General features: G+C 46.1%; 1 protein-coding gene and 5 non-coding genes across 7 annotated transcripts; all 6 read left to right on the top strand.

Annotated features, from left to right (window-relative positions):
- Positions 1-16,721: 16,721 nt before the first annotated feature.
- RPL17 (ribosomal protein L17) lies at positions 16,722-27,489 on the top strand. Of its 2 annotated transcripts, none has more exons than XM_069746752.1 (7): positions 16,722-16,743; positions 19,242-19,294; positions 19,433-19,473; positions 21,265-21,399; positions 22,230-22,328; positions 22,925-23,116; positions 27,404-27,489. In XM_069746752.1, the coding sequence occupies exons 2-7, from the start codon at positions 19,255-19,257 to the stop codon at positions 27,449-27,451; spliced, it is 555 nt and encodes a 184-aa protein (XP_069602853.1). In that variant the 5' UTR covers positions 16,722-16,743; positions 19,242-19,254; the 3' UTR covers positions 27,452-27,489. The 2 variants fall into 2 exon arrangements, with proteins under 2 accessions (XP_069602853.1, XP_069602846.1); XM_069746745.1 differs by having other exon boundaries at positions 16,735-16,852.
- Positions 19,089-19,155, top strand: LOC138660490 (small nucleolar RNA SNORD58). Its single transcript, XR_011317883.1, has one exon. It is a non-coding gene; the product is annotated as a small nucleolar RNA SNORD58 (small nucleolar RNA).
- On the top strand, positions 19,509-19,573 carry LOC138660487 (small nucleolar RNA SNORD58). Its single transcript, XR_011317880.1, has one exon. It is a non-coding gene; the product is annotated as a small nucleolar RNA SNORD58 (small nucleolar RNA).
- Positions 21,490-21,555, top strand: LOC138660486 (small nucleolar RNA SNORD58). Its single transcript, XR_011317879.1, has one exon. It is a non-coding gene; the product is annotated as a small nucleolar RNA SNORD58 (small nucleolar RNA).
- Positions 22,759-22,825, top strand: LOC138660489 (small nucleolar RNA SNORD58). The gene has a single exon (XR_011317882.1). It is a non-coding gene; the product is annotated as a small nucleolar RNA SNORD58 (small nucleolar RNA).
- LOC138660488 (small nucleolar RNA SNORD58) lies at positions 27,125-27,191 on the top strand. The gene has a single exon (XR_011317881.1). It is a non-coding gene; the product is annotated as a small nucleolar RNA SNORD58 (small nucleolar RNA).
- Positions 27,490-27,794: the final 305 nt, after the last annotated feature.

The raw sequence follows: 27,794 nt of genomic DNA, 5'->3' as shown, positions 1-27,794 counted from the left end.
CGGCAGAGCTCGGAAGGAAGGAGCGCCGTTTTGGAATGCAGACTTTGATAGAATGGTCTGCGGGCATTATGTTGCGTTTGCAGAGCCCCTGATGTACCTAACCAGTAGAAACCCTCCACAAGTGACCCCATTTTGGAAACTTGACCCCCTAAGGAACTTATCTAGATGTGTGGTGGGAACTTTGAATGCCCAAGTGCTTCACAGAAGTTTAGAATGCAGAGTCGTGAAAATAAAAAAAAAATTTTTTCCACAAAAAAGATATTGTAGCCCCCAAGTTTTTATTTTCACAAGGGTAACAAGAGAAATTGGACCACTAAAGTTGTTGTCCAATTTATTCTGAGTATGCTGATGCCCCATATGTGGGGGTAAACCACTGTTTGGGCGCACGGCAGAGCTCGGAAGGAAGGAGCGCCGTTTTGGAATGCAGACTTTGATAGAATGGTCTGCGGGCATTATGTTGCGTTTGCAGAGCCCCTGATGTACCTAACCAGTAGAAACCCTCCACAAGTGACCCCATTTTGGAAACTAGACCCCCCAAGGAACTTATCTAGATGTGTGGTGAGAACTTTGAATGCCCAAGTGCTTCACAGAAGTTTAGAATACAGAGTCGTGAAAATAAAAAATATTTTTTTTTCCACAAAAAAGATATTGTAGCCCCCAAGTTTTTATTTTCACAAGGGTAACAGGAGAAATTGGACTGCAATAGTTGTTGTCCAATTTATCCCGAGTACGCTGATGCGCCATATGTGGGGGTAAACCACTGTTTGGGCGCACGGCAGAGCTCGGAAGGGAAGGAGTGCCTTTTTGGAATGGAGACTTTGATAGAATGGTCTGTGGGCATTATGTTGCGATTGCAGAGCCCCTGATGTACCTAAACTGTAGTAACCCCCCACAAGTGACCCCATTTTGGAAACTAGACCCCCCAAGGAACTTATCTAGATGTGTGGTGAGAACTTTGAATGCCCAAGTGCTTCACAGAAGTTTAGAATGCAGAGTCGTGAAAATAAAAAATATTTTTTTTTTTCACAAAAAAGATATTGTAGCCCCCAAGTTTTTATTTTCACAAGGGTAACAGGAGAAATTGGACCACTAAAGTTGTTGTCCAATTTATCCTGAGTATGCTGATGCCCCATATGTGGGGGTAAACCACTGTTTGGGCGCACGGCAGAGCTCGGAAGGGAAGGAGCGCCGTTTTCGAATGCAGACTTAGATAGAATGGTCTGTGGGCGTTATGTTGCGTTTGCAGAGCCCCTGATGTACCTAAACAGTAGTAACCCCCCACAAGTGACCCCGTTTTGGAAACTAGACCCCCCAAGGAACTTATATAGATGTGTGGTGAGAACTTTGAATGCCCAAGTGCTTCACAGAAGTTTATAATGCAGAGTCATAAAAAAATATATATATTTTTCCACAAAAAGGATTTTGTAGCCCCCAAGTTTTTATTTTCACAAGGGTAACAAGAGAAATTGGACCCCAGAAGTTGTTGTCCAATTTATCCCGAGTACGCTGATGTGCCATATGTGGGGGTAACCCACTGTTTGGGCGCACGGCAGAGCTCAGAAGGGAGGGAGCACCATTTGACTTTTTGAGCGCAAAATTGGCTATCGTGTTTGGAGACCCCCTGATGTACCTAAACAGTGGAAACCCCCCAATTCTAGCTCCAACCCTAACCCCAACACACCCCTAACCCTAATCCCAACCTGATCCATAATCCTAATCACTAACCCTAACGATAATCACAACCCTTACCCCAAAACAACCCTAATGTCAACCCTAACCATAACCCTAATCAAAACCCTAAATCCAACACACCCCTAATCCTAATCTCAACCCTAACCTCAAACCTAACCCTAATCCCAATACACCCCTAATCACAACCCTAACCTTATCCCTAATCCCAAACCTAACCCTAATCCCAAGCGTAACCCTAATGCCAACCCTAACCCTAATACCAACCCTAATCCAAACCCTAACCCTAATCCCAACTCTAACCCTAACTTTAGCCCCAACCCTAGCCCTAACTTTAGCCCCAACCCTAACCCTAAGGCTACTTTCACACTTGCGTTGTTTGGCATCCGTCGCAATCCGTCGTTTTGGACAAGAAACGGATCCTGCAAATGTGCCCGCAGGATGCGTTTTTTGCCCATAGACTTGTATTGCCGACGGATCGTGACGGATGGCCACACGTCGCGTCTGTCGTGCACTGGATCAGTGTTTTGGCGGACCGTCAGCACAAAAAAACGTTCAATGTAACGTTTTTTTGTACGTCGCATCCGCCATTTCTGACCGCGCATGCGTGGCCGTAACTCCGCCCCCTCCTCCCCAGGACATAGATTGGGCAGCGGATGCGTTGAAAAACTACATCCGCTGCCCACGTTGTGCACAATTTTCACAACGTGCGTCGGTATGTCGGGCCGACGCATTGCGACGGCCCCGTACCGACGTAAGTGTGAAAGAAGCCTAACCCTAAATTTAGCCCCAACCCTAACTCTAAATTTAGCCCCAACCCTAAATTTAGCCCTAACCCTAATCCTAGCCCTAACCCTACCCCTAAACCTACCCCTAACCCTACCCCTGACCCTAACCCTAATCCTACTCCTAATTTTAGCCCCAACTGCTCTTCTCCTGCCGGCCGGCAGATGGAGACAGATGGCGGGCGCACTGCGCATGCGCCCGCCATTTTCTTTTGCCGGCGGCCAGGAGGAGCAGCAGGAGGACCCAGGTGAGTATGGCAGGGTCCCCGAATCCCCCTATTTCTCTGTCCTCTGATGTGCGATCACATCAGAGGACAGAGAATTACACTTTGACTTTTTTTTTTTTTTGCGGTCGCCGGTAAACAGTCAATTACCGGCGATCGCAAAACAGGGGTCAGTAAAACCGACCCCGATCATGCTCTTTGGGGTCTCGGCTACCCCCGGCAGCTGAGACCCCAAAGATTCTCGCGGGGCCGGCCGGCGCACTGCGCATGCGCCCGCCATTTTGAAGATGGCGGCGCCCACCGGGAGCCACGAGGAGCATCGTGGGAGATAGGTAAGTATTGGGGGGCTACCTGGGACCCCTTTTCTCTGTCTTCCGATGTGCGATCAAATTGGAGGACAGAGAAATTAAAAAGAGATCGCGTTTTTTTTTTGCGATCGCCGGTTAACGGTTAATTACTGGCGATCGCAAATGCGGGGTGGGTTAAAAACCCCCCGAATCATGTTCTCTGGGGTCTCAGCTACCCCCGGCAGCCGAGACCCCGGAGAAAATCCGACTCTGGGGGGCGCTATTTACTTTTTCCACAGCGCCGTTAATTAACGGCGCTGTGGTTTAAGTACCCTTAGCGGCCGCCGTTAAAAGGCGTATCGGCGGTCGCTAAGGGGTTAAGACAAAAATTAAGGCAGAAACAACAACGGAAGTCGGCTGCAGTGAAGGCAGCAAAGCTTCACAAAGGAAGAAACCAGTCCATGGCTTCCAGACTTCAGGCCGTCATTGCCTGAAATGAGGAGGCTTTGTAGAAAAATGGTCGCTATTCCTAAATGTTTCATAAGATATTCTTTAATTAAACCTGCAAGTCTCCACTTGTCTCCAATTACATCTCACGTGTTCAGTTTTAAATCAGAACTAGCAGCCTGCAGAGCTGAAATCACAAAGCTTCGCTCACTGTCCAAATATTTCTGGACCTATCTGTATATATATATGTATATATATATATATATATATATATATATATATATATATATTCACTTTTCAAAAAACAAGGCAGCACTCCATCATTTCAGGAATGATGAGTGCTGCCTCGTTTTTTGAAAAGTATTGTGAAGCTGGGATATATAGGACGGATATCCTGGGGGCTCTGCACCCGAAGATAAGTAGAACTGTGCTATTCCTTTATAAATATAGGTGCATACTAAAACCCTATGTGGCAAATTTACCTATGCCTATGGTAGATATTTTAGTCGTATTCATCTACACCTCTGCCTATTTTAGATTTTTTTTTACCGTTTCATTTTCTTAATTTAGTTTTCCTTTCCACTTCACTCCATTTGAAGCAGAGTAACCAATTTATTTACATATGTATTTATTTGACATAAAGTTGCAATACATGAATGTAGGGGTCAAATTTTTTGGAAACGGAATAACGGTTTTGAGCTCCGTTTTTTTAATTGGAATATGTTCATATTAGTACAACAACGTTATCTTCCAAGTTTCATTAGGATCTTTTTAGGGATTCAGTCGTTATGCGCCATTTTCTGCCATACCTATGCCTAGTGTGTTATCACGGTTGGAAACGGAAAAACGGTTTTGAGCTCCGTTTTTTTTATTGGAATTAGTTCATATTAGTACCGTTATCTTCCAAGTTTCATTAAGATCTTTTTAGGGATTCAGACGTTATGCGCCATTTTCTGCCATACCTATGCCTAGTGTGTTATCATGGTTGGAAACGGAAAAACGGTTTTGAGCTCCGTTTTTTTTATTGGAATATGTTCATATTAGTACAACAACGTTATCTTCCAAGTTTCATTAGGATCTTTTTAGGGATTCAGTCTTTATGCGCCATTTTCTGCCATACCTATGCCTAGTGTGTTATCACGGTTGGAAACGGAAAAACGGTTTTGAGCTCCGTTTTTTTTATGGGAATTAGTTCATATTAGTACAACGACGTTATCTTCCAAGTTTCATTAAGATCTTTTTAGGGATTCAGTCTTTATGCGCCATTTTCTGCCATACCTATGCCTAGAGTGTTATCACGGTTGGAAACGGAAAAACGGTTTTGAGCTCCGTTTTTTTTATTGGAATATGTTCATATTAGTACAACGACGTTATCTTCCAAGTTTCATTAGGATCTTTTTAGAGATTCAGTCTTTATGCGCCATATTCTGCCATACCTATGCCTATGGTAGTTTTTTTCTAAAGTTGAATTTTTTGAATCTTTTTTCCTTTCCACTTCACTCTATTTTAAAATAAATTAGCGGAGGTTAAACTTTAATTGCGTTTTCAACAAGGCAAACCCATACATTTCTATACAGTAACTTAAAATTTGAAAAAAACACTGAATCCCTAAGAAGATCTTGATGAAACTTTGAAAATAAGTTTGTCATTAATATGAACTTTTTCCAGCAAGAAAAACAGAGCTTAAAAATGTAATTCTGTTTTCAACAATGTTAATTCATACATTCCTATATAATAACTTTACATTTCAAATAAACAGTGAATCCCTAAGTATATCTTTATCGAAAATGTTTGCCTTAAGGTACCTTCACACACAACGATATCGTTAAGGATATCGTTGCAACGTCACGCTTTTTGTGACGTAACAACGATCCCGCTAACGATCTCGTTATGTGTGACAGCGACCAACGATCAGGCCCCTGCTGGGGGATTGTTGGTCGTTGGGGAATGATCAGGACCTTTTTTTGGTCGCTGATCACCCACTGTCATCGCTGGATCGGCGTGTGTGACGCCGATCTAGCGATGTGTTCACTGGTAACCAGGGTAAATATCGGGTTACTAAGCGCAGGGCCGCTATGGGGGCCAGAAAAATACGGATTACACACGGACCAGCAGTGTGACTTGCGAGAAATACGCAGCGGTGTTCTATAGAAAAGCCGGCAATTCAGTGCGGTGTACAGTAAAATCACAGTGACAGGTTAGAATAGAATAGCTAAGATAAATGTCTACACATAGTATGTGTGTGTATATATATATATATATGTATATATATATATATATATATACACACACACACACACTAGATAGTGGCCCGATTCTAACGCATCGGGTATTCTAGAATATGCATGTCCACGTAGTATATTGCCCAGCCACGTATTATATTGCCCAGCCACGTACTATATTGCCCAGCCACGTACTATATTGCCCAGCCACGTACTATATTGCCCAGCCACGTACTATATTGCCCAGCCACGTAGTATATTGCCCAGCCACGTAGTATATTGCCCAGCCACATAGTATATTGCCCAGCCACGTAGTATATTGCCCAGTCACGTAGTATATTGCCCAGTCACGTAGTATATTGCCCAGCCCACGTAGTATATTGCCCAGCCACGAACTATATTGCCCAGCCCACGTAGTATATTGCCCAGTCACGTACTATATTGCCCAGCCACGTACTATATTGCCCAGCCACGTAGTATATTGCCCAGCCACATAGTATATTGCCCAGCCACATAGTATATTGCCCAGCCACATAGTATATTGCCCAGTCACGTAGTATATTGCACAGCGATGTAGTATATTGCCCAGTCACGTAGTATATTGCCCAGTCACGTAGTATATTGCACAGCGATGTAGTATACAGCACAGAGCCACGTAGTATATTGCCCAGCCACGTAGGATATTGCACAGCCATGTACTATATTGGCCAGCCATGTACTATATTGGCCAGCCATGTACTATATTGCCCAGTCACGTAGTATATTGCCTAGCCACGTACTATATTGCCCAGCCCACGTAGTATATTGCCCGGCCACGTAGTATATTGCCCAGCCACGTAGTATATTGGCCAGCCACGTAGTATATTGCCCAGCCACGTAGGATATTGCACAGCCATGTACTATATTGGCCAGCCATGTACTATATTGGCCAGCCATGTACTATATTGCCCAGTCACGTAGTATATTGCCTAGCCACGTACTATATTGCCCAGCCCACGTAGTATATTGCCCGGCCACGTAGTATATTGCCCAGCCACGTAGTATATTGGCCAGTCACGTAGTATATTGCACAGCGACGTAGTATACAGCACAGAGCCACGTAGTATATTGCCCAGTCACGTAGTATATTGCCCAGCCACGTAGTATATTGGCCAGTCACGTAGTATATTGCCCAGCCACGTAGTATATTGCCCCGCCAGGTTTGTCACATTTTAAAAAATAAAAATATACTCACCTTTCTGAGGGCCCCTTGTAGTCCACGGCAGCTTCCGGTCCCAGGGTTGGTATGAGCGCAGGACCTGTGATGACGTTGCGGTCACAGGCAATATACTACGTGGGCTGGGCAATATAGTACGTGGCTGGGTAATATAGTACGTGGGCTGGGCAATATACTACGTGGCTGGGCAATATACTACGTGGCTGGGCAATATACTACGTGGCTGGGCAAAATACTACGTGGCTGGGCAATATACTGCGTGCCTGGGCAATATACTACGTGGCTGGGCAATATACTACGTGGCTGGGCAAAATACTACGTGGCTGGGCAATATACTATGTGCCTGGGCAATATACTACGTGACTGGGCAATATACTACGTGACTGGGCAATATACTACGTGGCTGGGCAATATACTACGTGGCTGGGCAAAATACTACGTGGCTGGGCAAAATACTACGTGGCTGGGCAAAATACTACGTGGCTGGGCAATATACTACGTGACTGGGCAATATACTACGTGGGCTGGGCAATATTCTACGCGGCTGGGCAATATACTACGCGGCTGGGCAGTATACTACGTGAGCTGGGCAATATACTACGTGGGCTGGGCAATATACTACGTGGACATGCATATTCTAGAATACCCGATGCGTTAGAATCGGGCCACCCAGAGGCGTAGCTAGAGCTTTTGCCGCCCGGGGCTGTTCCCGAGTTTGGCGCCCCCCCCCCCCGGCTCAATGCACACAAAGGTTACCAAAAACGGTTTTCCTGTTTTGTAGAACTTAAACTGGGCCTAATGGTGTCACCCCCACATGCCACACCTGTGACTTAATACCACCACACCATGACCAGGCCACATAGTGACCGAATAATACTACATACAAGGGACAAATACCACAACACCATTTCCAGACCACATATTACCACCACATAGTGACTGAATACTACAATACTGATCAGTAATAAAAAAAAACCACAATACTATCACCATAAGTGCCAGTATTCACAGGAGATCTGTACTTAGTATGCAGTGTCTGTGTAGAGGTAATACAGAGATCACTGGTGACATTATACACAGGACCTCTATATAGTATACAGTGTATAGTGTCAGTGTATAGGTAACACTGACTCACCAGTGACGTCTCTAGGTGAAGTCCTTCATCTTTCATCCAGCACAGACCGCCATCATTCCTTCCAGCCAGGACTCGTTTCTGCAGGAAATAACACAGTTATCTCGAGCTCCGCTTGCAGAACACATTACTTAATTTTTCACAACTTCTACATTACATCACATGAAGAAAAAAAGGTGATATAGTGTCACTCTGCACAGTAACAGGACCGCCCCCCCATTTAAAACAGTACACTCAAAAAATAAAATAAATACATCACTGCAGTAATAATATCCCTTAATTAGCCCCTATGGTAATAATATTCCCCACCCTGGCCCCGTTTCTCATTCCTGGCTCCAGCCATATGTTCTCGCATCCTGCCCTCAGGAGTATCCATTCTACCCCATATGATCTCCCCATCCTGCCCCACCAGCCTCCATCGTATCCGTCCTGCCCCATGATCCAATCCTGCCCCGTGTCTCCAATCATGCCCCGTATCTACATTCTGCCCATGCCTCAAGTCCTGCCCCCAGTGTGTCCAGCATATTACCCCCATGTTGTCCAGCAATCTGCCCCAGTGTGTCCAGCATATTACCCCCAGTGTGTCCAGCAATCTGCACCAGTATGTCCAGCACTGCCCCCAGTGTGTCCAGCAATCTGCCCCAGTGTCCAGCCTTTCCCCAGTGTGTCCAGCAGTCTGCCCCAGTGTGTCCAGCATATTACCCCCAGTGTCCAGCATTGCCCCAGTGTGTCCAGCATATTACCCCCAGTGTGTCCAGCAATCTGCCCCAGTGTCCAGCATTGCCCCAGTGTGTCCAGAAGTCTGCCCCAGGGTCTCCAGCATTGCCTCAATGTGTCCAGAAATCTGCCCCAGGGTCTCCAGTATTGCCCCAGTGTGTCCAGCAATCTGCCCCATGGTCTCCTGTATTGCCCCAGTGTGTCCAGCATTCTGCCCCATGGTCTCCAGTATTGCCCCGGTGTATCCAGCAATCTGCCCCATGGTCTCCTGTATTGCCCCAGTGTGTCCAGCATTCTGCCCCATGGTCTCCAGTATTGCCCCGGTGTGTCCAGCAATCTGCCCCATGGTCTCCAGTATTGCCCCAGTATGTCCAGAAGTCTGCCCAGGGTCTCCAGCATTGCCTGAATGTGTCCTGAAATCTGCCCCATGGTCTCCAGTATTCAGTGTGTCCAGCATTCTGCCCCATAGTCTCCTGTATTGCCCCAGTGTGTCCAGCATTCTGCCCCATGGTCTCCAGTATTTCCCCAGTGTGTCCAGCATTCTGCCCCATGGTCTCCAGTATTGCCCCAGTGTGTCCAGCAATCTGCCCCATGGTCTCCTGTATTGCCCCAGTGTGTCCAGCATTCTGCCACATGGTCTCCTGTATTGCCCCAGTGTGTCCAGCATTCTGCCCCATGGTCTCCAGTATTGCCCCAGTGTGTCCAGCAATCTGCCCCATGGTCTCCTGTATTGCCCCAGTGTGTCCAGCAATCTGCCCCATGGTCTCCTGTATTGCCCCAGTGTGTCCAGCATTCTGCCACATGGTCTCCTGTATTGCCCCAGTGTGTCCAGCAATCTGCCCCATGGTCTCCTGTATTGCCCCAGTGTGTCCAGCATTCTGCCACATGGTCTCCTGTATTGCCCCAGTGTGTCCAGCATTCTGCCCCATGGTCTCCTGTATTGCCCCAGTGTGTCCAGCATTCTGCCACATGGTCTCCTGTATTGCCCCAGTGTGTCCAGCAATCTGCCCCATGGTCTCCAGTATTGCCCCAGTGTGTCCAGCATTCTGCCCCATAGTCTCCTGTATTGCCCCAGTGTGTCCAGCAATCTGCCCCATGGTCTCATGTATTGCCCCAGTGTGTCCAGCAATCTGCCCCATGGTCTCATGTATTGCCCCAGTGTGTCCAGCAATCTGCCCCATGGTCTCCAGTATTGCCCCAGTGTGTCCAGCATTGCCCCAGCCCCAGACAGTGAGACATAAAGAAAAAAAAAAAAAAGTAAAATCCTCACCTCTCCCGTTCCTAGCGTAGGTCCGGTGCAGTCAGCGTCTCTCCGGCTCTGCGACGCTCAGGACAGAGAGGCAGAGCGGCGCGCACAGTAGTGACGTCATCGCGCCCTCTGCTCTGAGACGTCGCAGAGTCAGAGGACGCTGCAGCTGCCGGCGCCGCAGGAACCAGGAGAGGTGAGTATAGAGCGGGGGGCGGGGTCCGGTGGTGGGGGGAGCTGGCCCTGGTCGTGGCGGCGGACGGCGCCGCCCGAAGATTTAAAGGGGCGTCTTTTTTTTTTTTTTTTTTCTTCTGCAGCGCCGGCCGCCCCCCGCATTGTGCCGCCCGGGGCGGACCGCCCCCCCCCCCGCACCCCCCTTCCTACGCCACTGGGGCCACCATCTAGTATATCTACATCTATATATATCTATTCTATGTGTACACATTTATTCTACCTATTCTTCTGTAAGCTGTCAGTGTGATTTTACTGTACACCGCACTGAATTTCCGGCTTTTCTCTCTAACACCGCTGCGTATTTCTCGCAAGTCACACTGCTGGTCCGTGTGTGATCCGTATTTTTCTGGCCCCCATAGACTTTCATTGGCGTATTTTTTGCGCAATACGGTGACAAACGCAGCATGCTGCGATTTTCTATGGCCGCAGAAGACCGTATAATACGGATCAGTAAAATACGGCTGATAGGAGCTTGGCCATAGAGAAGCATTGTACCGTATGCAATCCGTATTTTATGAACCGCTCATACGTCCGTAAAACTCGCTAGTGTGAGGTCGGCCTAAGGCAAAAATTTTCGATAAAGATATACTTAGGGATTCAGTGTTTATTTCAAATGTAAAGTTACTATATAGAAATGTATGGGTTTGCCTTGTTGAAAACGCAATTAAAGTTTAACCTCCGCTAATTTATTTTTAAATAGAGTGAAGTGGAAAGAAAAAATAGATTAAAAACATTCAACTTTAGAAAAAAACTACCATAGACATAGGTATGGCAGAATATGGCGCATAAAGACTGAATCCCTAAAAAGATCCTAATGAAACTTGGAAGATAACGTTGTTGTACTAATATGAACTAATTCCAATAAAAAAAACGGAGCTCAAAACCGTTTTTCCGTTTCCAACCATGATAACACACTAGGCATAGGTATGGCAGAAAATGGCGCATAACGACTGAATCCCTAAAAAGATCTTAATGAAACTTGGAAGATAACGTTGTTGTACTAATATGAACTTATTCCAATAAAAAAAATGGAGCTCAAAACCGTTTTTCCGTTTCCAACCATGATAACACTGTAGGCATAGGTATGGCAGAAAATGGCGCATAACGACTGAATCCCTAAAAAGATCCTAATGAAACTTGGAAGATAACGTCGTTGTACTAATATGAACATATTCCAATAAAAAAAACGGAGCTCAAAACCGTTTTTCCGTTTCCAACCATGATAACACTGTAGGCATAGGTATGGCAGAAAATGGCGCATAACGACTGAATCCCTAAAAAGATCCTAATGAAACTTGGAAGATAACGTTGTTGTACTAATATGAACATATTCCAATAAAAAAAACGGAGCTCAAAAACGTTTTTTCGTTTCCAACCGTGATAACACACTAGGCATAGGTATGGAAGAATATGGCGCATAAAGACTGAATCCCTAAAAAGATCCTAATGAAACTTGGAAGATAACGTTGTTGTACTAATATGAACATATTCCAATAAAAAAAACGGAGCTTAAAACCGTTATTCGTAATTCTTACCAAAGTGATGATGGGAGAGCCTGGTGTTGCAGCTTGACTTCAGTAAGGTACAGTCACACATAGCGACGCTGCAGCGATATAGACAACGAGCCGATCACTGGAGCGTCGCTGTTTATGTCGCTGTAGAGACGTCAAACAGAACGATGCAGGAGCGATCCAGTGACGTAACGGCGACTCGCTTATTGTTCTCGCTCCATGTAAAACATTGCTGGCGTAGTTGTTTTTGATGTCAAACATGACGATACACGCCGATCTAGCGACCAAATAAAGTTCTGGACTTCTAGCTCCGACCAGCGATGTCACAGCGGGATCCAGATCGCTGCTGCGTGTCAAACACAACGAGATCGCTATCCAGGACGCTGCAACGTCACAGATTGTTGTCGTTCTCGTTGCAAAGTTGCTGAGTGTGACGGTACCTTAAGATATGCCCCAGCCAGCATGTCCACTTACTCTGCATTCTGTGGTTGCTAGGTTACTGGATGTGTGAGAGGAGGGTTTATAAACTATCTCAAGGTAGACAATATTAGGCTAGGTTCTCATTGCGTTAGGGCAATCCGTTTAGGCTATGTTCACATTAGCGTTGCGCGCCGCTGCGTCGGCGACGCAACGCACGACGCACAAAAAAACGCGCGCAAACGCACGCAAAAACGCTGCGTTTTGCGACGCGTGCGTCGTTTTTTGACGAAAATCGGACGCACGAAAAATGCAACTTGTTGCATTTTCTTGCGTCCGACGCTAGCGTCGGAAACGACGCACGTGTCGGAAAACGCAACAAAAAAACGCACACGTCCCCCATGTTAAACATAGGGGCGCGTCGCCGCTGCGTCGCCGACGCAACAGCGACGCACATTAGCGGAACGCTAATGTGAACGTAGCCTTAGCGCTAAGCGCTAGTGGATTGCGCTAACGCAATGTCTTTTTAGGGGTCGCGTTAAATATCCCCGCTAGCGCTAGCTGCAAGCAGCGTCCGAGGCGCGCCTCAAAAGAACGGCACTTCGCTAGCGCGTGCCGAAAATGGCACGCACTAGCAATGCGCTTTATCATTGCTGGCAATGGAAGCGCTAACGGACACGTTGCACGGCGTTAATTTCGCCGTGCAACGCTGTCTGTTAGCGCTCACCCGAAAACGAAATGAGAACCTAGCCTTAATATTATCTCACTCAAAACATCCCCCTCCCTCTCTCAGTTCAGGTACACAGAGAAGGGAGTTGTAAGGGTATGTGCGCACGTTCAGTAAAAACGTGAAAAAAACGCTTACATATGGTTCCCAATCATTTCAATGTAATCCGCAAAACTTGTGCAAATGTTGCGATTTTTTTCTCGTGCAAATGTTGCGATTTTTTTCCGCGAAAAAAAAACAAATCGCGGAAAAAAAAGCAACATGTTCATTAATTCTGCGGAATCGCTGATTTCCCGCACACTGTAAAAAATCTACCATAGGTATAGACAAATATGACTAAAAAAATCTACCATAGGTATAGACAAATATGACTAAAAAAATCTACCATAGGCAAAATCTACCATAGGCAAAATCTACCATAGGCAAAATCTACCATAGGCAAAATCTACCATAGGCATAGGTATAGACAAATATGACACATAGGGTTTTAGTATTTTCCATAAATATAATATATATATAGTATATACTGCAATTTTAAGATTTAAGTCCTCGTAGGATTGAAAAATAAATTGAACTGTATTACAAACACATTTGTAAATATACAAAAATAATAGTAAAAGCATAAAACTGAATCTCCCTCCATTTCTCATCCCAAAAATAAATACTACAATGCAGATCTCTGCGTCCGTAAACGTCCGATCTATGAAATGACGTTTTTCAGTAAATTATACGGTACAAGACATGGTTAGATGAAAGCTATGACTGGGCAGTTAACTTACAGGGTTACAGTCTGTTTAGAAAGGATCGTAAAAATCGGAGAGGAGGAGGGGTTTGTCTCTATGTAAAGTCTTGTCTAAAGTCCACTTTAAGGGAGGATATTAGCGAAGGGAATGAGGATGTCGAGTCCATATGGGTTGAAATTCATGGAGGGAAAAATGGTAACAAAATTCTCATTGGGGTCTGTTACAAACCCCCAAATATAACAGAAACCATGGAAAGTCTACTTCTAAAGCAGATAGATGAAGCTGCAACCCATAATGAGGTCCTGGTTATGGGGGACTTTAACTACCCGGATATTAACTGGGAAACAGAAACCTGTGAAACCCATAAAGGCAACAGGTTTCTGCTAATAACCAAGAAAAATTATCTTTCACAATTGGTGCAGAATCCAACCAGAGGAGCAGCACTTTTAGACCTAATACTATCTAATAGACCTGACAGAATAACAAATCTGCAGGTGGTCGGGCATCTAGGAAATAGCGACCACAATATTGTACAGTTTCACCTGTCTTTCACTAGGGGGACTTGTCAGGGAGTCACAAAAACACTGAACTTTAGGAAGGCAAAGTTTGACCAGCTTAGAGATGCCCTTAATCTGGTAGACTGGGACAATATCCTCAGAAATGAGAATACAGATAATAAATGGGAAATGTTTAAGAACATCCTAAATAGGCAGTGTAAGCGGTTTATACCTTGTGGGAATAAAAGGACTAGAAATAGGAAAAACCCAATGTGGCTAAACAAAGAAGTAAGACAGGCAATTAACAGTAAAAAGAAAGCATTTGCACTACTAAAGCAGGATGGCACCATTGAAGCTCTAAAAAACTATAGGGAGAAAAATACTTTATCTAAAAAACTAATTAAAGCTGCCAAAAAGGAAACAGAGAAGCACATTGCTAAGGAGAGTAAAACTAATCCCAAACTGTTCTTCAACTATATCAATAGTAAAAGAATAAAAACTGAAAATGTAGGCCCCTTAAAAAATAGTGAGGAAAGAATGGTTGTAGATGACGAGGAAAAAGCTAACATATTAAACACCTTCTTCTCCACGGTATTCACGGTGGAAAATGAAATGCTAGGTGAAATCCCAAGAAACAATGAAAACCCTATATTAAGGGTCACCAATCTAACCCAAGAAGAGGTGCGAAACCGGCTAAATAAGATTAAAATAGATAAATCTCCGGGTCCGGATGGCATACACCCACGAGTACTAAGAGAACTAAGTAATGTAATAGATAAACCATTATTTCTTATTTTTAGGGACTCTATAGCGACAGGGTCTGTTCCGCAGGATTGGTGCATAGCAAATGTGGTGCCAATATTCAAAAAGGGCTCTAAAAGTGAACCTGGAAATTATAGGCCAGTAAGTCTAACCTCTATTGTTGGTAAAATATTTGAAGGGTTTCTGAGGGATGTTATTCTGGATTATCTCAATGAGAATAACTGTTTAACTCCATATCAGCATGGGTTTATGAGAAATCGCTCCTGTCAAACCAATCTAATCATTTTTTATGAAGAGGTAAGCTATAGACTGGACCACGGTGAGTCATTGGACGTGGTATATCTCGATTTTTCCAAAGCGTTTGATACCGTGCCGCACAAGAGGTTGGTACACAAAATGAGAATGCTTGGTCTGGGGGAAAATGTGTGTAAATGGGTTAGTAACTGGCTTAGTGATAGAAAGCAGAGGGTGGTTATAAATGGTATAGTCTCTAACTGGGTCGCTGTGACCAGTGGGGTACCGCAGGGGTCGGTATTGGGACCTGTTCTCTTCAACATATTCATTAATGATCTGGTAGAAGGTTTACACAGTAAAATATCGATATTTGCAGATGATACAAAACTATGTAAAGCAGTTAATACAAGAGAAGATAGTATTCTGCTACAGATGGATCTGGATAAGTTGGAAACTTGGGCTGAAAGGTGGCAGATGAGGTTTAACAATGATAAATGTAAGGTTATACACATGGGAAGAAGGAATCAATATCATCATTACACACTGAACGGGAAACCACTGGGTAAATCTGACAGGGAGAAGGACTTGGGGATCCTAGTTAATGATAAACTTACCTGGAGCAGCCAGTGCCAGGCAGCAGCTGCCAAGGCAAATAGGATCATGGGGTGCATTAAAAGAGGTCTGGATACACATGATGAGAGCATTATACTGCCTCTGTACAAATCCCTAGTTAGACCGCACATGGAGTACTGTGTCCAGTTTTGGGCACCGGTGCTCAGGAAGGATATAATGGAACTAGAGAGAGTACAAAGGAGGGCAACAAAATTAATAAAGGGGATGGCAGAACTACAATACCCAGATAGATTAGCGAAATTAGGATTATTTAGTCTAGAAAAAAGACGACTGAGGGGCGATCTAATAACCATGTATAAGTATATAAGGGGACAATACAAATATCTCGCTGAGGATCTGTTTATACCAAGGAAGGTGACGGGCACAAGGGGGCATTCTTTGCGTCTGGAGGAGAGAAGGTTTTTCCACCAACATAGAAGAGGATTCTTTACTGTTAGGGCAGTGAGAATCTGGAATTGCTTGCCTGAGGAGGTGGTGATGGCGAACTCAGTCGAGGGGTTCAAGAGAGGCCTGGATGTCTTCCTGGAGCAGAACAATATTGTATCATACAATTATTAGGTTCTGTAGAAGGACGTAGATCTGGGGATTTATTATGATGGAATATAGGCTGAACTGGATGGACAAATGTCTTTTTTCGGCCTTACTATGTTACTATGTTACTATGTTACAATGAACGGCGTCATTCCAAACTACAAGTCATCCTGCCCCAATAATAAGCCTCAAGCGTTTATGTGGATGGAAAAACAAGAAAAATGATGGCTCTTGGAAGAAAAGAAGAAAAACGTACAAGAGCGATAATAAAGAAATGTCCCGGTGTGAACAAGGAGCTCAGCTGCGATAGTTATAGACGTCTGGGATTATTTGTTGCGTGGTACTAAACAACTAGAAATGAGGCTTGGTTGGCGCAATGGTTGGCAAAATGGCCGCCGCTTCTCACGTCTCAGTGCTCTTCTCGCGAGATTTGGTGGCGCACTACCGCTCCCAGAATCCTTTGCGAGTCCTCTTCCTGCGCGGCCTGAGGTGAGTGAGACATGGCTGCTGTGAGCGGCTCCGGGATCCGGCCTCTATCTCCGCCATCCTGACCTGAGGGCGGCTGCGCGGTGCTGGGGTGTGAGAGGAACGTTCTCAGGTGCGGGGCGCGGCGGTATTAGGGGAGGCCGGCGGGATGGAGGCTTCTCCCGGGCAGGGGCCTGTGGAGAGGCCGGGGCTGCGGCCTGTAGACCGGGTGTAGTGCGGGTAGTGGTGCTCTGTGGCGGGAGAGGACTACTGCTCCCAGCATTGTGTGTTTATATATGGTGTCTGCACAGAAGACTGGTGTAATGTAAGGACTGGTATGTGCCCGGCATGTGGAGGCCGCTGTGTGCCCCCTGCCCGGGTCCTGTACGGTGCTGGCACTGCCATGATTGTGTCCTGTACCCCGGACTGACCGCCGCTGTGTGCCCCCTGCCCGGGTCCTGTACGGTGCTGGCACTGCCATGATTGTGTCCTGTACCCCGGACTGAGCGCTGCTGTGTGCCCCCTGCCCGGGTCCTGTACGGTGCTGGCACTGCCATGATTGTGTCCTGTACCCCGGACTGACCGCCGCTGCGTGCCCCCTGCCCGGGTCCTGTACGGTGCTGGCACTGCCATGATTGTGTCCTGTACCCCGGACTGACCGCCGCTGTGTGCCCCCTGCCCGGGTCCTGTACGGTGCTGGCACTGCCATGATTGTGTCCTGTACCCCGGACTGACCGCCGCTGTGTGCCCCCTGCCCGGGTCCTGTACGGTGCTGGCACTGCCATGATTGTGTCCTGTACCCCGGACTGACCGCCGCTGTGTGCCCCCTGCCCGGGTCCTGTACGGTGCTGGCACTGCCATGATTGTGGCCTGTACCCCGGACTGACCGCCGCTGTGTGCCCCCTGCCCGGGTCCTGTACGGTGCTGGCACTGCCATGATTGTGTCGTGTACCCCGGACTGACCGCCGCTGTGTGCCCCCTGCCCGGGTCCTGTACGGTGCTGGCACTGCCATGATGTGTACCCCGGACTGACCGCCGCTGTGTGCCCCCTGCCCGGGTCCTGTACGGTGCTGGCACTGCCATGATTGTGGTCTCTGCCCTGGACTGAGCGCTGCTGTGTGCCCCCTGCCCGGGTCCTGTACGGTGCTGGCACTGCCATGATTGTGGTCTCTGCCCTGGACTGAGCGCTGCTGTGTGCCCCCTGCCCTGGTCCTGTACGGTGCTGGCACTGCCATGATTGTGGTCTCTGCCCTGGACTGAGCGCTGCTGTGTGCCCCCTGCCCGGGTCCTGTACGGTGCTGGCACTGCCATGATTGTGACCTGTACCCCGGACTGAGCGCTGCTGTGTGCCCCCTGCCCGGGTCCTGTACGGTGCTGGCACTGCCATGATTGTGGCCTGTACCCCGGACTGACCGCTGCTGTGTGCCCCCTGCCCGGGTCCTGTACGGTGCTGGCCCTGCCATGATTGTGGTCTGTGCCCCGGACTGACCGCCGCTGTGTGCCCCCTGCCTAGGTCCTGTACGGTGCTCACACTGCCATTATTGTGGCCTGTGCCCCCGACTGATCACCGCTGTGTGCCCCGGACTGACCGCCACTGTGTGCCCCCTGCCTGGGTCCTGTACGCTGCTGGCACTGCCATGATTGTGGTCTGTGCACCCGTCTCAGGACTAATGTCTTCATGTCTGGTGCTGGATCTGCAGTGCTGGCACCTCTCTGCCCAGGGATCCTTTGGCGGCGTCCTCTGTACATGTGGGGTAGGTGTGTGCATGTACAGCCGGGGCACCCGAGTATAACTTATGCTTGCTCCAATCACAGCAGGCAGATTGCCTAGATGCCGTAGCTAACAGGTTGTGAATTGGGGACTGTTCTCATTTCTGATGCACCTGTGCTCAGTGATGTTGGGGGGTCTATGGCGTTGTCACCATGTGGGGGAACTCTGCTGAACGCCCCCCTGTGTCGGCTATGTTTGTACATCTGCGTGTGGCTGGGCTTCAGGGCAGATCAATATATTACACTACGAGCCATAAAGTATTGGTGTTTTGTACAAGTGATCTCAGGGTCAAGTCCTCCAGAAATTGATGAAAATGCTTAAAAATAGGAAAGGGGGCTCAGTCAACCAAGGGCCCACATAAACCTGCAGCCGCTGCACCCGGATAAACCTCATGTATAAGGAGTTAATAAGTGGGGGTCTGCTGTATTGGAGCCCCCTATTAACCAGCATTAACTGGATGTACTCGCCCTTGTTGTAGCTGCGGACACCCCTGTGTTGTGAGCTCTGCTTGCCCCTGAGCTTGTATGGTCGTTCCCTGACAAATATCGGGGTGTTCCTGCTGTGGTGGGGTGTCGTGGGTACCATTTAGGACTCACAGCTGCCGTGATGACTTCTTAGGACACCTTTGGAAATATAAATGAAAATAACTCTCAGATCTGAGCGGCTGTGATACGCGCTGTGCCATCTGGTTGTACCACGCTGCTTTACAAAATCTAAATGTATGTTGTTGTTGTTTTTTCTTTTCCTCCAGGTAAAATCTCAAAATGGTCCGCTACTCACTCGACCCGGAAAACCCCACAAAATGTAAGTGATGATTTATTCAGCGGCATATAGATCATTGCTCCCGGGGTGTTTTGGAAGTACCACTACCAATGTGCTGGGAGTTGTAGTTTCTCATGTTGGAGGTTAGTAGAGTAACAGTGACTTCTTGTTTACCTGCAGCATGCAAGGCCCGGGGCTCCAACCTGCGAGTGCACTTCAAGGTAAGTACACGGCATCTTCGGTTCATGCTTCTTTGCTGCAGTGATGTTTTCTTAGGACACCTTTGGATTAACCATGAAACCAATAAGAATTCTGAGCAGCAAACTTGCGTTCTGTGTTTAATTACTGCCACTTATCAGACATTTGCAGGACTTGTATGGGATCTAAACATTTACAGCGGCCATACCCATTACATGGCTGTCGGCCGGACGATGCTGTGTCCTCTATGATAAAGCCATCGACTAACACGTCGCCCGGCATCTTCTCTGGGTGAACAATGCAATTGGCAGTCTGAGATCGGACATGTCCCATCGACATCTCTATCAGTCGCCCAGCACACTCATATACATTAGGCCGTCGATATTGGCAGGCTCAGCCGACATTAGTCTAAGGGTAGGTGCACACGTTGAGTAATTGGCAGTGCTTTAGGCGCAGGTGAATCTGCCTGTGTTCACTGAACCGTGCGGATTCGCCGCATCCAGTACGTTGTACGGGTAAAATTTATCTTGCGGAGACTCGCGTCTCCACAAGATGAATAGACATGCTGTCTGGAAATACGCGTTGCATATCTGTCTCTGCGGGTGAGCTGCAGGTGTATGTGGACAAATAGTGGGCATGGGATTTCTTGAAATCCCATCCACTACACTGTAACAGCTGGATGCTGTGAATTGGACGCTGCACAAGTATGGAGCGTTTACTGACCGTGTGCACTTACTCTATATGTACTGGGGCTTTAAGCCTCGGCGTTTAAGTTTATTTTAATGGGGGGATAAGTCGCTGTTAAACTCCTGGTGGCGACTTACATGGCATGTAAACAAAAGGTTCCTTTTGTTAATATCCATTTGGTCAGGAGCAGCCCATACACACAGATTGGTGGCTGATACCAAAATTGTCTGGTTCTGAAGGCCTATGTGTTTGTCCAGGGTTAGGGGTGCACCAGTTTTAGTACATCTTCTCCATTGTGTCCTTGCTGTCACACACAGGGTCGGTTTACTTTTCATTATTTTCTAACCTTATAGAAAAATAAAAAATTGTAACATATGCCACTGTGTGCCCATACAATGGCATAAATCGGAGGCTTCTTTCAAAGGCTACGTTCACATTTGCGTTGTGCGCTGCTGCGTCGGCGACGCAACGCACAACGCAAACAAGAACGCATGCAAAACGCATAGTTTTGCGACGCATGCATCCTTTTTTTGCCGGATTTTGGACGCAAAAAAAATGCATCTTGCTGCGTCCTCTGCGCCCTAACGCTTGCAGCAAAAAAAAAAAAGCATGCATCACAAAACGCATGCAAACGCATGTCCATGCGCCCCCATGTTAAATATAGGGGCGCATGACGCATGCGTCGCCGCAGTGGCGCCCGACGCACCACCGCAAGACGCTAATGTGAACATAGCCTAAGCTATATTTTTGGGGAATACTCATGACATGTACCTCCTACAAAGCAGACCATTCTACATGTATGGGTTTGTTTGGGGCTTTTGTAGACTGGAAGTGAAGGTTTATTACAGCATACAGTGTGGGCCTACAAGACACAAATATGGCTTTCTCCTCCTCCTGATGTATTGCAGAGCCAAATGGACACGGTTTACATGTCTGGACCGGGAATTAATGGCTGGCTTACACATGAGTCCTCAATGCTGATATGTTTGGTTATATAGCTGGCACTCTCATTGGCTTAAACCCGTCTGACATTTAGTTTTTCTGATGGCCATCGTGGCATGTTGCATTTGCGTAGTTCTGTATTGATGTAATAGATTGGATGTGATACATATATTTTCTCTTTGCAGAACACTCGTGAGACGGCTCAGGCCATTAAGGGCATGCACATCCGCAAGGCCACCAAATACTTAAAGGATGTAACTGTGAAGAAGCAGTGCGTTCCCTTCCGTCGTTACAATGGAGGTGTTGGCCGTTGTGCTCAGGTCGGTATAACCAGGGGTGTACTATGGCACTCCCAATCCCATAGTACAGGTTTTGCAGTAGGATCGCCCTGTGGTGGATTTGTTTAGGAGTTGCAGTGATGACTATCTTAGGACACCTTTGGAATAACCATGAAAATAACTGATGTTCTGAGCAACTCCAAAAGTTACTTATCTGATGTGAAGTTTCCACAGCTGTGAAACCTGCACAAAGTGGCATCCATCATAGTGGGGAAATGTGGTGGATGTACTGCAGATTTAGAGGGGCTATTCACTTTTTGTGGCAATTAAAAAAGAGGAAGAGTTAACCCCTTTCCGATAGGCATAATAGTACGCCGATGTCGGACTCCCCCCTGATTTGTGTGGGCTTTGGCGCTTAGCCCGCACCTTTCCAATTACATGACAGCTGATCTATACAGCTGACATGTGCCCGCAACAGCGGTGGGTGGAATCGCGATCCACTCGCGGCTGTTAACTAGTTAAATGAAATTGACAGGCGCATTTAGCTCACGCTTACCTGAAGCATGTCGTAAATCCCGCCCATCGGTGACCCCATCACATTATCACGAGTCACAGATGGGTCGGCATGACAACCAGAGGTCTGAAGCAGATCTATTAACATCCATTATAAGGGTTTTACATTATTAATACATATAGTGTCTGTACTCGAAGCAGTGGTGTTGTTGGTGAGTGCATCCTCCTGTGTCTCCTCAAATTATTGGTGGAGACACTTGAACCTCAAAAGTTACAAACAGTCAGTTGTCAGCAGGGAGCTGCCGATAACGATTTACTAATTGCAGATTCATTACCTTTTTTTCTTATGCCTCTTCCAGGCCAAGCAGTGGGGCTGGACACAGGGACGTTGGCCCAAGAAAAGCGCAGAATTTCTCCTGCACATGCTGAAGAACGCAGAGAGCAATGCAGAACTGAAGGTGAGCCGCGCTTAAAATTGTCAATCTGCAGCGTAAGGTTTCGTTCACACTAGTATCGCGGAGGTGCTGCTTTAGTTTCCAATTTTTACAGGCAGAGACTGCGTTGGGGTTTTAATTTTGATGGAAAATATTAACAAAAAATCCAGTCGACCCTATTATAGTTAGTTGGGTCCGTTGGGAGCTGTGTCCGCCATGTGAATAGTTTCCTGCATGATTTCTCTTTGCGTCTCAGTGTATGACGTCCGCTGCCTTTTATTGCAAATGTTCACCTCTTACAATGCAAAGAATGAAATCTGCAGGCAATCCTAGACACTTTTTGGCCCCGTGTGAACGTACCTTTACCGCATCAGGTCGTCTTTTTTTTTTTTTTTTTTTTCCATCCTTTGTCCATGTTACCAGAACCAAATTTTGGACAGTGTGTGAGTACTGGCGGCCATGATGACCATCTTAGGACACCTTTGGAATTAAACATGAAACAAACCTTTGTTCTGAGCCCCAGTGTCTACATGTTATGTTCCGTTCTGGTCTTACCTTTCCTCATACTGTAGGTGCAGGTATAGTATTTGTTGTGTAATCCCTTTTCTTCTGGTTCCTAGGGGTTGGATGTTGATTCTCTGGTCATCGAGCACATTCAGGTGAACAAAGCCCCCAAAATGCGCAGGCGAACCTACCGCGCTCACGGCCGCATCAACCCTTACATGAGCTCTCCCTGCCACATCGAGATGATTCTCACCGAAAAGGAGCAGATCGTCCCCAAACCAGAGGAGGAGGTCGCTCAAAAGAAAAAGGTGAGACTTGGGTAATCCGGCCACCTGGCTGCCGTGTAATTCATTACTGGAATGGGTCAGATCTAGAAGACCTATAAGTTTCAACTTTCAGATCAGAAATCTATAGTTTCCCTTTATGGCAGCGGATTAATTTGCATACAGTTGTGGTTTCAATAACCTGATGACGGCTCACGTGTAGCTTGTCCTGGTGAGATTGATGTACACACTTTGAAAATCCAGGTTATGGAGTTGTCTCACTGATAGGTCAGCTTAATAACCAGATTTTGCACTCAGTCAGCACATCAGCCTCATCAGGTCAAAGATCGATTTATTAATAAATGTATTTTGTATTGTGAAATCTGGTCACGGACACGCAGGATAGCTGCCGATCATGCACGTGTGGGGTCATGATGTGATCGGCGCCATTCACCTTGGCTGCAGAAGTGAGCGGCGATAGATAACCATTTTAAGCAGCACTTGTCTACATCCCCAGAAACCCCCAAACTGCTCCCATGTGTTTATTCAACTTTTAATACACTTTAAAAAAAAAAAAGCTCCTTTTGGCGGATCATTTTTTATCATAAAATAGTTTTAATAACTTTGCTTTCAATATTCTAATTGGTGTGCGCTGTTTTCTTCAAACTGATCGTCTCACTAGTAAAGTTTTTATGCCCCTATGGGGGTTACTTCACCTTAGTGACGTCCCCTTCCTGACAATTCGCACTTAACCAGAGTGTACTGTACGTTCCCTGGCTTCATTTGCGCACTGCCTATGCCCAGGGAGGCAGCGGTAACGCAGCAGTCAGCCATTACCGCCGGCTCCTCTCCTCCACCATGTTCTGTGTCACTGCTGCCTCCCTGGGCATGTGTAATGCACCAATGAAGCCAGGGAACATACACCCAGCTCACTGCACTTTGTAAGGGAGAAACAAAACCTCAGATACAGATACCATTGCCATAGAACACAGTCCCGTCTGGAGTACGCAGGACTGATGGGGTAAATACCCTGAGATACTTCTACAAATATCAAAGACCAAAAGAAATGAAGTATAATAACTCAGAAAAAGTTACCATATAAAAATTGTATGTTTATTAGTGCTAAATCAGCAACACTAAAAAATATATATCGGAAACAACATATCCAGATATATAATAATAACACAATACAGAGACATTCGTCTAGTACCGGGCAAATGGCCCATAGCTATGGGCCATTTGCCCGGTACTAGACGTTATGCTCCCATTTGATATAGCTGCCAGGGGATTTCTTTAGCACTGTGCACTTTATCCTCCCCTATAGGCAGCAGCTACTACTGTGTATTATTAGATACCCATGACCCCCTAAAAAATCCCCCCCAACCCATTGTTTTTCCTTTATCTATGGTGCAACATTGTTTTTATTGCACCCATTTCTCAATATTCGAATGTCTCTGTATTGTGTTATTATTATATATCTGGATATGTTGTTTCCGATATATATTTTTTAGTGTTGCTGATTTAGCACTAATAAACATACAATTTTTATATGGTAACTTTTTCTGAGTTATTATACTTCATTTCTTTTGGACTTTGTAAGGGAGGCAGTGGTGACTGAAATCATGTCACTCACGCCCACAGGGATGTGTACAAGTGAATAGTGGGACGATTAAAGACCCGTATACACAATTCTATTATCGGTAGAACCTGGAAATATCGGCGGGTTCAGCCAACTATTGTGTGGGGTCACCGACATCGGGAGACATGTCCTCGCACATGGCTGAGTTCAGGCAGCTGATTGCATTGTAGTCCTGAAGATAAGCTGCCGGCCAACATGTCCTCTGGTGGCTTACTCATAGAGAACACGAGAACGATCGGATAAAACATTTAGTATAGCGGTAGATTTAGTCTGGGGGCAAAAACAGATCCAAGACTGGTCACCCGCTAATTGGCATATTACAGGCCAGGTTATAAAAACAAGTTGATGGTGACAATAATATTAAAAGAGCTTGTTTGGTAGTGTATTAAGTATTGAATAAAGACAAGGGGCTGTTTCTAGGCCTGGGGAAGCTACAGGTTCCCTTTAACTTGCACCTGATTGCTGGAAAAGGGTTGTGGCTTAGCTTAGATACGTTTTTGGATTTTTGATTTTTTTTTTTTTTTTTTTTGTTTACTATGACTTGGATTGACGCTCCATAAAGTAATCTGCACACAGTCTTTTTGCTGAGAAAGATACTGCTGCAAAAATTATTTGAAAATCTAAGGGGGAAAAAATACTAAATTGTGAATGGATAATCAGTCAGCAGATCATCAGTTTAGACAACTAAATTCATCTGGATTTACAAACGTGAGCGCGGACCGGCCTCTGGTCCCCGGACTCTACAGCCCCATACATGCCTGTCACATGTGGGCCGGGTAGCCGGTCAACGCATCTCGGGCTCGCTGTTGGGATTTCAAAGTAGTTTGGATAAATAACTACGTCTTAAAGCGAGTTCTACACAGGGATATATGATGGATAAACCAGGGGTGTCAAACTGCATTCCTCGAGGGCCGCAAACCATGCGTGTTTTCAAGATTTCCTTAGCATTGCACAAGGTGCTGGAATCATTATGTATGTAGGTGATTAAATTATCACCTGTGCAGTACAAGGAAAACCTGAAAAAAGACCTGTTTGCAGCCCTCGAGGAATGCAGTTTGACACCCCTGGGATAAACTACAAACCCGTGCAATATTACATCGGCCGCTGTGAGGATTGTGTGCGTGAATTGGTTCCACTGTGGGTAACACCCTGGATTTTATTGCTGCCAGTTTTCGGCTTGAATATCTCTCAATTAGTGATTATTTGATTTCCAACAAATTCATGAAACTATTTGCGCTCTTATTCAAGTTATCTTTTGCTGTTTTTTTTTTTTTTTTTTTTTTTTACAATAATGAAATGCAATTTTTTTAATCTTTTTTAACAACTTGGAAAAGTTGGCACAACTCTGATCCACATGAAGTGAATTACTTTTGCGGCATTTTTGTGAAACATACGACTTTTCCTGCTAAGAAGTCGCAACCAGTAAAAAAAAAAAAAAAGATAATTTTGTGCTCTGTGCCAAATTCATGAGTTGTGCGTGCCCTTTTGATGAATTTGGTGCCAAAAAAAGGTCTGCTATAACTACAGGTAAAAAATAGAAAACCCCACAAATGATTGCTCGATCTCTTCAATCTTAGGCCGATTTCACACTAGCGTTTGCATCTGCAGCGTAGGGCTGCAGACTTCTTAACTTCAGATCTGCACGCATCCTGCTTACCTATCTTTAACATTGTGTACGCAGGGTCATGGCGTGTATGCGGATGCGTCCCTGTGCGACATTTTGCCGTGCCCGCTGAGCGCAACATGTCAACATTAAAATGTTGCATGGGGACGCATCCGCATACAACGCATGACCCTGCGTACACAATGTTAAAGATGGGTACGCAGGCGCATGCGGATCTGAAGGTAAGAAGTCCGTAGCCCTACGCTGTGAACGCAAACGCTATTGTAAAACCGGCCTTAATGCAGGTTGCAAAGGAGAGTATGAAGTGTCTCTGGAGCTGAGCATGCTTCATACACCGTAGATACCGGCTGTGTGGCGTGGTTGGCATCTGCCTGTATCTGCAGTGACTGGAGCTCGCTCCGATTGCTGCAGTTTAACCATTTAAATGCTGCTCTTAAACTCTGCCATTGGCATTTACATGATATCATTGCTGGTGTGAAACGTACCCCAAAATATCAATAAAAATGTCAGCTGAGGGTGCAAAGAAGCAAGCCACAGTGACCTGTCTGAGATGTATGCTTGCTGTCAGTGAACGGCAACATTCACATCCAAAGGCTGAAGAGGACCCCTGTGACCATAATGTGGGCACCGCTCCTGTGCTGGCATGATCACCGGCACATATTATGGTTTATTGCATTTTTAGACTCCTTATGTAATAGGATGTCATGGGATGGGGAAGATATCCTGGTTGTGAAGTGAATGAGTGGGAAATTAGTCCTAAATGACCCCTGGCACCTCCTGTGAGTACTGGCAGCGATGATGACCATCTTAGGACACCTTTGGAATCAAATATGAAACAAATCTTTGTTCTGAGCTGCCGGTATTCACACGATCAAGTAATTGTCCTGCGTGGAGAGGACGGGGGACGCTCGAGATACCAAAATATATGACCTCTGTGTGGTGCACACATGTCTTGTGAAGCCATCCAGAGCATCAGCTGTGGGTGGTGGGCACAATGTTTGACATGACTGATGTTGTGGATTAATAGTTAATGAATTTTATTGATATGTTTTCCTTTTTTATATTGCAGATCTCTCAAAAGAAGCTGAAGAAGCAGAAGCTCATGGCTCGGGAGTGAAAATAAAATGTACAGAAATAAAGTGTCGTCCTTCTCAATCCAGCATCTGTGTTTTGTTGCCACTTTCAACACTTTGCACCAACTTATAGTCAGTTTGGGCATCCTAGGAGGGAAACCGGGGCTGCGGTTCTAGTTTTCCTATAGTTGGTTTTATGCTGACTTCATCCATTACATTTAGAGAAGAGTGAAATCCTGAGAGAATTGAGGTGCAGTTGTCAATCTACACGCAGAACCTATCCGCAACCCGTAGGAAACCAATTTGAGAGAGACTCAGACGTTTATTCTACCCGCCTAGTAGGGCCAGGTACGATGACGGCAGAAAAACAGACGGGCTGTCGGGGTT

The sequence above is a fragment of the Ranitomeya imitator genome, chromosome 1 (genome assembly GCF_032444005.1).
Source record: "Ranitomeya imitator isolate aRanImi1 chromosome 1, aRanImi1.pri, whole genome shotgun sequence".
NCBI classification, from domain to species: Eukaryota; Metazoa; Chordata; class Amphibia; order Anura; family Dendrobatidae; genus Ranitomeya; species Ranitomeya imitator.
This window is presented reverse-complemented; position numbering and strand designations above follow the sequence as displayed.

What these genes read in the sequence shown, in the direction of transcription:
- RPL17 (XM_069746752.1), top strand. Translation starts at nt 19,255, where the DNA reads ATGGTCCGCTACTCACTCGACCCGGAAAACCCCACAAAAT. An exon ending in ACCTGCGAGTGCACTTCAAG is followed by an intron (nt 19,474 to 21,264) that starts GTAAGTACACGG and finishes TTCTCTTTGCAG; the next exon opens with AACACTCGTGAGACGGCTCA. An exon ending in AGGTCGCTCAAAAGAAAAAG is followed by an intron (nt 23,117 to 27,403) that starts GTGAGACTTGGG and finishes TTTATATTGCAG; the next exon opens with ATCTCTCAAAAGAAGCTGAA.